This window comes from Cnephaeus nilssonii (assembly GCF_951640355.1).
Source record: "Cnephaeus nilssonii genome assembly, chromosome: 19".
In the NCBI taxonomy this organism is placed as follows: domain Eukaryota; kingdom Metazoa; phylum Chordata; class Mammalia; order Chiroptera; family Vespertilionidae; genus Cnephaeus; species Cnephaeus nilssonii.
Genome location: NC_137090.1, coordinates 26,042,661 through 26,056,122, shown reverse-complemented (window position 1 = coordinate 26,056,122; position 13,462 = coordinate 26,042,661). Strand labels below are relative to the sequence as shown.

Sequence of the window (13,462 nt, the reverse complement as noted above, 5' to 3'; positions counted from 1 at the left end):
TGATTCTGATCTGTTTCATGATCTGATCCCCTACCACATGCCCAGATCAGAAGTGACCAACTAGGCAGACCCTCACATGCAGGAGAGCCACCACAAGAAGCAGCCTCCTAGCCTGACATAGAGTGTGAAACATCATGGACATGAACATTCACTCACCTGAGAGCAGATTGGGTCAACAACATGATATGAATCAAATAAAGACTATCATGTATTGAGTAAAACCGACTATCAAGCTGTGTAAGTTCTCTCAGCAAGAAGAGCTAGGACAGCTTTCTCGCTTGGGCATGGGCATCTCCAGAGACCATACCTACAATCAGACCACAATCAAAGATCAATGTCTGATCACACTCAAGTCAGCTATCAGAATTCACTAGACCTACTGTGGCAGCAGCAGAACACTTTGTTAGCAATAAATAAATTGAATAATACTAACAGGATTATGCCACTAGGGTATGCATACAAAAATGTCTATGAGCTGGGCAGAAAGTGATAAGAGCAAAAAATCTGAATCAAGTTCTAAAAAAATAAAGAACAAACAACTCTGGCAGAATGTAGCTTGACTCATCAATGACTTTTCCTAGGGCCTTCCTGGCCCTACAGAGCTTTAGCTCCTAAGTGTTTGTCCTCCGAAGAGCATGGAAACGCGTGCAATCTGGATGAAAAGCAGTCCTCATGGGCACTTGACAGTGGAATTCTAATTAACTGCTAAGCAGCTGTATGGGTGCATGTCACAAGAGGGCCAGAGGGAGATGGGAATATCTTAAATGGATGGATTTACCGTTTAATCTAGTTGTAAATGTCACTAATTAGACCTTATCATAACAAAACGTTAGTAACAAATATGGATGGATCCCACTTCCGCCAGGCAGTTTTTAAAACCTATCGTGGACTCTCAGATCTCTTGTCAGTGAAGCAGCATTTTCCCAGCAAGAAAAAGGAGTCACCCATTTCTTTCTGTTTAGTTGTCAGCCTGGAAAGTCGAGCGATGCACCTCAACACACTGGTGCAGGAAGCCCAGGAGAGGGTGAGTGAACTGTCTATTCAGGTGGAGAATGAAGGATTCAATCTGGACAACACAGAGAAAGAGAAACAGCTGAAAGCTTGGGAGTGGAGGTACCGGCTCTACAGACGCATGAAAACAGGCTTCGAACATGCCAGTGAGTATAAGCAGAGGACCTCTATGTTTAACTGGACCAAACCTTGGTTTGAGACAGCCAGGCCTCCCTTTACTGATTTGTCTGTATCATTACAGGGTCATGGATGGCCGTTGTCAGCCTGTTTGGAGCAAGGGTTCTGGGAGGTTGTAAAAGGATCTTTTGTCTTGCTTGATTTTCTGGCTCCTGATAGGTTCTCTGGCCACAGCCATGAGGCTTCAGTGCTGCTGGCCTCCCTCCACCATGTCACACTCATCTAGCACTTTCCACCCGTTACGCCCCAATGCCTAATGACCTGGATGGTCTGATGCCCTAAGTGACTATATTTTGGGATGCAGAGGTGGAAAAATATTTGTTTGCCTATTTGTCCAGTTTCTGCTTCAGGCTCAAGTGTAAGTTATTTTCGACTCTCTACTGCATTTTTTATATAGCACTTATGTAAACTGACCTTCAGTGAATACAGGCTGCAGAGGACAGTCAATCAACCCATGAATTATGCTTTTGTCTGCACGTCCATTCTCTATTACCAGACCTTTTTGTTAAGTTTAAACAAGTCTTGTTTCTGGATAATACTAGCACTGGAAGGTACTGCTTTGTGCAGCCTCTGCTATAAAAGAATATGTATGTAATTCAAACTCAAACTTATAAAATATTAAACTTTAATTCCAAAATAAAATCTTATTCAAACAGCAAAAAAATTAGAAATATATTGAAAATTTAAATATAAGGAAAAGGTCAGTTCGTTAGTGTGGGAATTATCTGCCTCTGGTCCAGTAACCTTAGCTGTGATAAAGACCAAGGCAGTGAAAGTCTTGTTTTTTGTAGTAGTACTGAATACTAAGCCCCAAACCAGGCCTAATCCTTTCTCTTGAAGCAAATAACTGACATGAATGAAATGTTGCTTTTATTATTAACAATCTCTTAAGCAATGCTGATACGTTTGCTCTTCTTTAAAAAAAAAAATCCAGCCATTGTATTAATAAATACACTTACTATTGTACTTCATTCAGGACAAATTAATATTAGAAGAAATCATGTTTTTAGACTTGAAAATTTTTAATTTTCTAACTCACAAAACACCTAGAAGGAATACCTAACACCATCATAAATCTATTAGTAGACATGACATTTGCATGTGAATTCTTTCCTAGTAAAATACAACCATGTAATAGCAGAATGAGAGCAAGAGGAGTTAACATCCCATGTTGGAAAGAGTCCAGAATTGGTCATCCAAAGCCATATGTCCTTGAACAAGTCATTTGGCCTCTTTGGGCTGCAGCTTCCTCACCCAAAAAGAGGGAATGCTGTTACTTGCCCTTTCTACCTAACAGGGTTGGAAAAGTCTCCCCTGAGATGATTTACATAAAAGTACTTAATGAAATAATAGTTCCTGCTAACACTTTCTAGCCTCCTCTCCGCTGGTCCAGCTAACCTCCTATTATGTTTCCAGGATACTTTGGGAAGACTTAACTGGTATTATTTACCCCTTCAGACAATGTTTTAATGATCAAATAAGACCAAGATGGTAACAAATAAAGGCCATTGAGACTTCTAATGAAAATGTTCAAAAGCAAAAGCTATTAGGCTCTACAAACAAATGTTTCCATAGTGTGTGTTTCTGGATATCCTTTGAAGAGGCAAGAACATTGAAAAGGATTTGTTATGTTAAGATCCTTGTGTTTTTCCTTCTGTCCCAGGAGCCCCTGAGGTGCCAACCAATGTCTGCCTCATGGTAACCAGCAGCACATCACTCACCGTCAGCTTCCAAGAGCCTCTTAGTGTCAATGCAGCTGTAGTGACCAGATATAAAGGTATTGAACTCAGATAGTTTTTCATTACTTCTTCCTAAAAAAACAATCCATTGTTTGAGGATCAGTTGTGCATTTTGTGTTTGTTTTCCTGCTGATGGGCTATTTTATTCATTCCAAGTGGAATTGAAATATTTCCACATACAGAACAATAAGGTGACTGAGAATAAGTCACAGAAAGACCAGGCTGTCATTTCAGGATTCTCAATTAATATTCCAATCCTGTTTACAGAAGACCTGCTGTGTGCATAGCATAGGGTTGGGGACAGGTCTGAGGAGGACATACTAAAGAATAAGCCTGGCTCCAAGGAATTTAGAGGCTGGAATGTGTAACATACTAAATAGAGGACATATAAATTGATAGCTATAATGACAGGTAACTACTAGGGTTGAGGACTAAAAAACCAATCCTATGTAATAAAAGTGTAGTTTGCAAATTGTCCCATTGTCCGGGAGTTTGACGAGGGGCAGGACCAGCGGGGTGGAAGGGATGGAGGCCCCAGCAGCAGCAGGCAGCCAGGGGAAGGAAGGGAGTACCTGGCTGGCAGCTGGCAGCCTCTAGGGATCCTACCAGTGCACGAATTTCATGCACTGGGCCTCTAGTAATAAATAAAGATCACTGGAGCTCAGAAAAGAAAGGGATGGGGAAATGACAGGCTCAGAAAGGCCCCAGGGTGCAGGTGGCATTTGGGCCTGTCTTTCAAGGATGGCTAGGATTTGAAGCAGAAGATAAACTCCATGTGGAGAGAACAGTGAGCACAGGTACAAAAGCAAAAACATGCTGGGACAAGTGAAGGAGAGTAAGGCATAGAAAATAGCATGGTTCCAGGGGAGGGGAGGGTTCCTAACAAGGTGCAGTGAAATGTCAAATTAGAGTGTGAAACTAGGGTCAGGAGGTAAGGGTAGGATGAGGCTAGAAAGCAAGATGAAGGTGTCTGGACTTTATTTGATGAACTCTGCAGATCACTGAATAAGATAAAGACAAGATCAGAGACTGAATGATTTCAGTGGCAATACAATGTATGAAGTATTGGAAGAGATGAATTTAGAAGAAAATTAATTAGGAAGCTACTCAGGAAAGAGGTCATAACAGTCTGAGCTGACTGCTATAGCAGCACCAGGAAAGGAGAGTCCAGAGGAGAAAGATATTACAGAGATGCTACCATCAAAACAGTCCAGGCTTACATAGTGCCTACTATATGTGAGGCACTGTTTAAAGCCTTTTTATGTATTAACTCTAATCTTCACAACAACCCTATGAGGTAGATATTGTTAAGATTTTCACTTTGCAGATGAGAAAACGGAGGCAATGAGGTAAAGGAACCTGCCTAAGGCTCACAGCAGAGCCAGATGTATCTCTTACACTGGTGCTTGAATGTGGTAGACATAAAGAAATCTAGTTCCCTGACTGATAAAGACATATGGAAACACCCTGGACAGTTCTAAAATCTGACAAAGCCTTCCACGCATACTCCAAGATGCCAGGCCACAAGGCAGAATTTCTGTGGTCAGGTCACTGTTGCTCCCTTTGGGCCACAGAAATGTTCAAGTGGCACATGTATTTCCTTTCTCCTTCCCAGGCCCTGTTCCCATGTCTGCAAACATTGCTCTCCCCACACCCTATAGCTTCTGAGGAACTTCCAGATAATCCCACTCTGTCTGTAGTATCTTCCTTAAGACAGCATTGAATTGGTTATCACTTTGGAATTTTTGTATCATTCTAAGACAGTGATTTTCAACTTTTCTCAGCTCATGGCATACATAAACTAATTACTAAAAGTCTGCAGCACACCAAAAAAATATATCTTTTGCAAATCTGACCAAAAATAAGGTATGGTTTTGATCCATTCACACCAGACAGCTATTGTGTTGGCTGTTGTCTTTTTTTTTTTTTTTTTTTTTTTACAATGTAAGGATCAGTGCCCCTGATTAGTCAGGTATTGCAAGTTTCACAAATGGTTGTGGCACACCGTTTGGGCACACAGTTTGAAAATTGCAGCCTGGGAGTACTAGCAACAACAGCTAAAGGCAGCCACCCAAGAATGACTTCCCACAGCCATCTTTTGATACAATTCTGACATCTTCTCTCATCTGCCAAGTCTGCATGAAATTCAAAGTTTGGCCAGCAGTGTCAGACATGGCCATTTTCCTCTCTTTCTGTATTTCTCCTGCTCAGGGTTTGATGAAGGGTTTCATCAGTGCTGCCCAACTTGACATTTGCTTCTTCCACTTGATTAGTAAGCTATCAGGAGCTAATTTATCCAGACTGTCAGCTCTTTAATACTTGGCCACGATGCCAGCAAATTCTATCAGCATTCACATATTAACACCTCTCATCTCAGGAGACTTACATTTGGTGAAGTTGAAACAAAAGGTCACAAGTGGGCTCTGTTAGTGACTGGAGGAGATTAATTAAGCATTATAAATAGATTGTCTGTTGCATTATGGAGTAGCTTTCTTTATGTTAATTTATAAGGTCATAAACTGAGTCCTTAACCTGACCCTCTCAGGGGTTATTTAAAACAGCTGGTGGCCTACTGTACCCAGAGAAGGACAGTGTTTAATTCAGGGCTGAAGTAATTATTTCATTATGGAAATATCAGCAAAATTATCCTAAGACAAGGCTAATTATTTTGTTTGCTTTAAGAAGAAGAAGAAACAATGAGAAATCCACAGAATGAAAAGGCAATTATCTAATTGGTTAGAGGTAAGGCTTACCCCTGCAGTATTTAAGGTTTGGCAAAAACATCTCGCACTGCTCCCCAGAATTTCTGGTCTCAGCAAAAAACCTCAAGCCTATTTTGATAACTGGATGTTTTCCCCATTTGTGCTGAAGCCAGTGTTTGAAAGAAGATCTGATGCTTCTGTTTCTCACTTGTTGAGACTCAACTCATCAACATGCTGGGTTTTTTTTAAGAGTTTGTTGCTATCTAGAAATCTTTTTAAGAGCAGCTCTTTATAAGCCTCCTTCAAATCATGGGGGCCATGCGCCAGGCCCATTGCCATTACTACTTGGACATGAAAGCTGTCAAATTCAGCTTAAAACCCCGGAAACAGTTTTGAGTGAAACCCACAGGATTTTTCTGCCTACAGCTCCTCTGAATGCAGGGAAACAGGGCTAAGAGGACTACTGTTGCTGGATGTTTCTTCTTAGATTCAAAGAGCCCTTGCATCCTTTGGTCCCACCTCACCAATTTTCATAGTTTGCAGAGTACAGCTAGAACTACTTCAGATGCTTTGGACAATTGCCAGAACTTTGTTCCGAATTTTCTCCTCACTGCCTTGGGTAACCTGCCTGACGCTTTCATTTGCTGAGGATATGTGTTTTCTCTGCAGGCCCAAAGTAAAAAACACTTTCAAAAGTGATTTTGCTGCTCTTTGCAGGGTGGATAGAACAGTATCCTATAACAGGTGCAGTACAGCATCTGTTTTCTATCCACAGGATAAATTATTTTCTACTTTTTAAGAGTGTGCCCTGAAGCAGTCCCATTTTGGGGTCTGCCAATTTTGAGATGCTGCAATAAGTGCTCCAGTGAATCTGAGTATCTTGGTTGAATGTTGCCCTTCCCCACCTCTCTTCCCATCTTGTGAACCACCTTAAAACTTTCCACCAATAAGATATGTTGTAAAACACAGGGTTTTTTGGGTGTTTTTTTTTTTTTTTGCATATTCTTCATTTAGAGAAAAAATTTACCCACAAACAATATAGTATAGGGTTATCTAAAAGAAAATGTCAAGATTTAACCTTCCGGGAGAAACCAAGATGGCGGCATAGGTAAACACCTGAACTGCTGCCTCACACAACAATTTCAAAACTGTAACTACAAGATAAAATGGACATCATCCAGAACCACAGGAAGGCTGGCTGAGTGGAAATTCTACAACTAGAAGGAAAGAGAAAAGCACACTGAGACTCAGAGGAGCTGCGGAAGGCAGAGGTACGGAGGTGCACGCACGGAGAGGGCTGGCAACTAAATACGCGGCTGGCTTTCTCAATCGGGAAGAAGACAAAAGCTCCCGACTGCTCTGAACTCCAGTTCTGGGCGAGATTCTGTGGACCTAGACTCATACGGGGAGAAACTGGACTGTCTGGCAGGGGGCGAAACTCAAGGGCAGCTTTCTCTCAGAGGTGCTTGCAGTGATTACTGCGGGACACTGAGACCCAAGGGCCTCTTAGGGCAGGGCTGACGGGAAGCCATTGCTGTTTGCTCCACCCTGAGATCCTGCCCCACAAAGCCAATGCTGTTTGCTCCGCCCTGAGACTCCACCCCATCCAAGCTGAGCGCAGAGGCTTTTGCATATGAATGGTCTGGTTCTTTGAATTTTAAACTTACCTAACAAACTGCAGCTGAGTCAGTGAGACCCAGAACATCCAAAAGAAGGCCCAAGGCCCTGCAGCAGCTTGCATTGCTTCACAGCTGGCCTCATCTGGGCACCTCCAAAACCCAAACAAAGAAGAGGAATCTGAAGATCTATCCATACCTCCTGCTGGGTGACCTCAGGCAGAGGCTAAATTAGCACCTCCTTGGAGATCCAAGAGCCAGTGTACCAAGGGGTCAGAGTGGGACCATCCAGATTACAACTCCTCAGATCCATAAGTGACACTCAGGGGGCAGACTCAGTGAGCACCAAAGCCCCAATGAAGCAAGTCTTGTCTCATAAGGGTGTCTCCAGCACAGAAGTTCTCCCATCGTAGACACAGCTGATCCTCACAGCCAATTGGCCTGGAGGTCAATTCCTCCCAGTGATACCAACAACAATCAAGGCTTAACTACAACAAGACTGTGCACACAGCCCACAAAGGGGTGCACCAAGAGTGTCCACCTCAGGTAACTGGGGAGGCTGACCCACTGGGCTCTATAGGACACCTAGCACACAAAGCCACTCTATGAACTCAGGGAAGCAGCCAAAATGTGGAGACAAAGAAACAGGTCATAAATGAAATAAATAGAGGAAAGCAAATGACTGGATATAGAGTTCAAAACCCCGGTTAAAAGGTTTTTCAAGAATTTTCTAGAAAAGGCCGATAAATTTAGTGAGACCCTCGAGGATATGAAAAGGGACCAACTAGAAATTAAGCATACACTGACTGAAATAAAAAATAAAACACAGAGATCCAACAGCAGATTAGAGGATCGCAAGAATCACGTTAAAGATTTGAAATACAAAGAAGCAAAAAACACCCAACCGAAAAAGAAAGAAAGAATCCAAAAATAAGAAGCTAGTGTAAAGAGTCTCTGGGACAACTTCAAGTGTACCAACATCCGGGAGTGTCAGAAGAAGAGAGCAAGATACTGAAAACCTATTTGAAGAAATAATGACAGAAAATTTCCCCTACCTGGTGAAAGAAATAGACTTGTAAGTCCAGGAACCACAAAGAGTCCCAAATAAGGGGAACCCAAAGAGGACCACACCAAGACACATCATAATTAAAATGCCAAGAGCAAAAGACAAAGAGAGAATATTAAAAGCAGCAAGAGAAAAACAGTTATCTACAAGGGAGTACCCATACGATTGTCAGCTGATTTCTCAACAGAAACTATGCAGGCCAGACGGGAGTGGCAAGAAATATTCAAAGTGATGAACAGCAAGAACCTACAACCAAGATTACTCTACCCAGCAAAGCTATCATTCAGAATTGAAGGTCAGATAAAGAGCTTCACAGATAAGAAAAAGCTAAAGGAGTTCATTACCGCTAAACCAGAATTATATGAAATGCTGAAAGGTAGTCTTTAAGAAGAGGAAGAAGAAAAAGGTAAAGGTAAAAATTATGAACAACAAATACATATCTATCAACAAGTGAATCTAAGAGTCAAGTGAATAAAAAATCTGATGAACAGAATAAACTGGTGAATATAATAGAATCAGGGGCATAGAAAGGGAGTGGACTGACAATTCTCGGGGGGAAAGGGGTATGGGGAGGTGCGGGAAGAGACTGGGCAAAAATCATACACCTATGGATGAGGACAGTGGGGGGGTAAGAGCAGAGGGTGGGGTGGGAACTGGGTGGAGGGGAGCAATGGGGGGAAAAAGGAGGAACAACTGTAATAATCTGAACAATAAAGATTTATTTTTTTAAAAAAAAAGATTTACCCTTCCCCCAATGTCTCATCCCTAACCACCAAGTTCATTTCTGTTATGAGTTTCGTGTATTTCCTTACAAATCTTTTATTGGTGGATGTACACATATACTATATGTATATGCCTATGAAAATACAGCTTTGTTTGTGTGAACTCTAATATGAATGTTATCACACTGTCTAATCCTACAACTAGATTTTTTTCAACTCAATAAACCATGTACAGTGTTTAATCTTCACTCTTTTTCATAGTTGTATATTATTCTTACTCCCTAGATAGAGATGCCATAATTATTTAATCATTTTTCTACTCGTGAACATAGGTTGTTTTATTTTTTTGGTGTTGTTAATTCTCACCCAAGGATATTTTTTCCATTGATTTTTTTAAAAAAGAGAGTGGAAGGGAGGGGGAAAGGAGAAAGAGAGAGGAGATAGAGAAACATTGATGTGAAAGAGACACATCGATTGGTTGCCTCTAGCACACACCCCAATTGGGGCCAACAATCGAACCTGCAACCTAGGTATGTGCCCTTGACCCCAAATAAAACTCAAGACTCTCTAGTGTACAAGCCAATGCTCTAACCCAGTGGTCGGCAAACTCATTAGTCAACAGAGCCAAATATCAACAGTACAACGATTGAAATTTCTTTTGAGAGCCAAATTTTTTAAACTTAAACTTCTTCTAATGCCACTTCTTCAAAATAGACTCTCCCAGGCCGTGGTATTTTGTGGAAGAGCCACACTCAAGGGGCCAAAGAGTCGCATGTGGCTTGCGAGCCGCAGTTTGCTGACCACGGCTCTAACCAGTGTGAAAAACCAGCTAAGGCAGTTTTCTCACTTTTTTTCCTTATTAAATGATGTTTCAATCCTTGTATAGTCATACCTTGGAGATATTATAGGTTCGGTACTAGACCACTGCAATAAAAGAAATACTATCACAATAAAGCAAGTCACCCAAATTTTCTGGTCTCCCAGTACTTATAAAAGTTAAGTTTACACTATGCTACGGTCTGTTAGGTGTGCAATAGCAATATGTCTAAAAAGACAATGTACATATCCTAATTTAAAAATACTATATTGCCTAAAAAGAAAAAAAAAAAGGACTAACCATCATCTGAGCTTTCTAAGAATCCCTTTGTTGGTGGAGGGTCTTGTCTCACTGTTGATGGCTGCTAAAGGATGGAGTGGCTGTGGCAATTTCTTAAAATAAGACAGCAATGAAGTCTGCCACATCAACTGACTCTTCCTTTCATAAACGATTTCTCTATAGCAAGCATACAACACTGTTTGATAGCATTTTAGCTGTCATAGAACTTGTTTTGAAATTGGAGTCAATCCTCTCAAACCCTGCCACTGCTTTATCAACTAAGTTTATGCATTTTCTAAATGTTTTTGTCATTTCAGTAATCTTCACAGCATCTTCACTGTGAGTAGCTTCCATCTCCAGAACACATTCTTTGCTCATCCATAAGAAGTAACTCCTGATCAGTTAAAGTTCTGGCATGATACTGCAGCAATTCAGCCACATCTTCAGGCTCCACTTCTAATTCTAATTCTCTTGCTATTTCCACCACAGAAGCAATTACTTCCTCCACTGAAGTCTTGAACCCATCAAAATCATCCATGAGGGTTAGAATCAACTTCTTCCAAACTCCTTATAATGTTGCTATTTTGACCCATTTCCATGAAACACGAATGCTCTTAATGGCCTCTAGAATGGTAAATCCTTTCCAGAGGTTTTCATTTTATTTTTTCCAGATCCATCAGCGGAATCATTATCTACAGCTTTATGTATTTCTTAAATAATAAGACTTGAAAATCAAAATTACTCCTTGATCCATAGGCTGCAGAGTAGATGTGCTAGCAGGCATCAAAACTTTAATCTTAGTGTACATATCTATTAGAGCTTTTGAGTAACCTGGCACACTATCAATGAGCAGCAATACCAGGTGTACCGGTTCATAATGTGGATTTTTTTCAATAGATGAAGTTACACATCTATTGATATATATGTGATTTGATATGTATGCTATTTTGTTGTATTGACAGCAAGCTTCAAAACTTCATATGTCAAATTTTCTGAAGGTGTTAATATCATAGATATTTTTATACTTAAAAATGTCGAATTTTGTGCCAAAAAAAGAGCATTTGCAGGAAGTTTTAATTCATTATTTTGAAGAAGTTATTGTATACTTTGGGAAGCTTATGGTGAACATGCTCCATCTCAAGATACTTGTGACCACTGGTTTAAACACTTTAAAAGTGATGATTTCGATGTGAAAGACAAGGAACGTCCAGGTCAACCAAAAAAGTTTGAAGACCAACATTTACAAGCATTATTGGATGAAGATGCATGTCAAACTCAAAAACAACTTGCAGAAAGATTCAATGTTGCTCAACAAACAATTTCTGATCATTTACAAGCAATGGGGAAGATTTTAAAGGAAGGAAAATGGGTGCCACAGCAATTAAACGAAAGACAAATGGAAAACCGTAAAGTCATCAGTAAAATGTTGCTTCAACGGCATGAAAGTCTTTTTTTGCATCGAATTGTGACTAGCGATGAAAAGTGGATTTATTCTGAGAATCCCAAACACACAAAATCATGGGTTGATCCTGGTCAACCATCAACATCGACTGCAAGGACAAATCGATTCGGAAAGAAGACAATGCTCTGCATTTGGTGGGATCAGGAAGGTGTGGTGTATTATAAGCTTCTAAAATCAGGTGAAACCGTTAATACTGATTGCTACTGCCAACAAATAATCAATTTGAACCACACTTTGATCATGAAACAACCAGAATGTTCCCAAAGACAGGGCAAAGTAATTTTGCTTCATGATGACACACCATCACACACTTCAAAACCAGTTAAAGGCACGTTAAAAGATCTTGCCTGGGAAGTAGTAACCCACCCACTGTATTCACCAGACCTTGCTCCTTCAGATTACCACTTGTTCTGATCGATGGCATACGCACTTTCTGTGCAGCACTTCAAAACATACGAAGAAGTGGAAAATTGGGTCTTTGAATGGTTTGCCTCAAAATAAGTAAAATTCTATTGGGACGGTATCCACAAATTACCTGAAAGATGGGGGAAATGTGTAGCTAGCAATGGACATTACTTTGAATGAAGCACTTTTGATGTTTCTCTTGAAATTATGTTTTCTTTGATTACAACATCTGCATTATTAACCAGTACACCTGGTATTTTGCATGGAATCTTTTATTCTGAACAGTAGGTCCTAACAGTGAGTTTAAAATATTCAGTAAACCACATTATAAACAGATGTGCTATCATCCAGGCATTGTTCCATTTATAGGGCACAGGCAGAGTAGATTTAGCATTAATTCTTAAGGGCCTTAGGATTTTTAGAATGGTAAATGAGCATTGGGTTCAACTTAAAGATAATAGCTGCATTCGCCCCTAACAAGAGAGTCAGCTTGTCCTTCAACGCTTTGAAGCCAGGCATTGATTTCTCCTCTCTAGCTATGAAAGTGCTGGATGGCATCTTCTTCCAATGTAAGGTGGTTTTGTCTACATTTAAAATCTGTTGTTTAGTGTAGCCAACTTCATTATTTTAGCTAGATCGCCTGGATAACTTGCTGAAGCTTCTGTATCCGCACTTTGCTCCCTCACCGTGCACTTTTATATTATGAAGATGACTTCTTTCCTTAAATCTTATGAGACAACCTCTGCTACCTCCAAACTTTTCATTTGCTGCTTCCTTGCCTCTCTCAGGTTCACAGAATTGAGAGATAGGCCCTTGTTCTGGATTAGGCTTTGGTTGAAGGGAATGTTGTGGCTGGTTTGATCTTATATCCAGACCACTAAAACTTTCTCCAGATCAGCAATAACTGTTCTGCTTTCTTATCATTCGTGTGTTCACTAGAATAGTACTTTTAATTTCCTTCAAGAACTTTTCCTTTGCATTCAAAACTTGTTTAACTGTTTTGTGCAATAGGCCTAGCTTTTGGCCTTATCTCAGCTTTCATCATCTCTTCCTCACAAACTTAATTATTCCTACCTTTTGATTTAAAGTAAGAGATGTGAGAAACCAAGCTGGCGGTATAAACACCTAACTGTTGCCTACCACAACAATTTTGAAACTACAACTGGAAAACAGAGCGCACACCGTCCAGAACCACCGGAAAGCTGCCAGAGTGGAAAACCTACAACTAGAGAAAAAAAGAGAGGGGGACGCTGAGCCTCAGGAGCTGTGGAGGTGCAGAGATCCGTGAGCGCGGAAAGGGCGGGCGGCTGAATACACGGCAGGCTTGCTCGCAGCACGCGGAGAGGGAGGGCAGCAGACACTGCGTGGCTAGCTTTCTCGTTTGGGAGAGAAACAGAACCTCCAGTCTGCACTGAAATCCAGCTGCGGTTGGGGAGAAACTGGTCTGTTTGGCAGCGGGCGAGGCT

At 40.9% G+C, this 13,462-nt stretch overlaps 1 protein-coding gene across 1 annotated transcript in view; it reads left to right on the top strand.

Moving 5' to 3' along the window:
• ANKFN1 (ankyrin repeat and fibronectin type III domain containing 1) overlaps positions 1 to 13,462 on the top strand; it is a gene marked incomplete at its 3' end in the record, with an annotated part of 350,672 nt that overhangs the window by 233,899 nt on the left and 103,311 nt on the right. The window contains exons 6-7 of the mRNA XM_079797013.1: positions 963 to 1,157; positions 2,852 to 2,965. Coding sequence (XP_079653139.1) covers positions 963 to 1,157; positions 2,852 to 2,965 — 309 coding nt within the window. The remainder of the gene's footprint in view (positions 1 to 962; positions 1,158 to 2,851; positions 2,966 to 13,462) is intronic.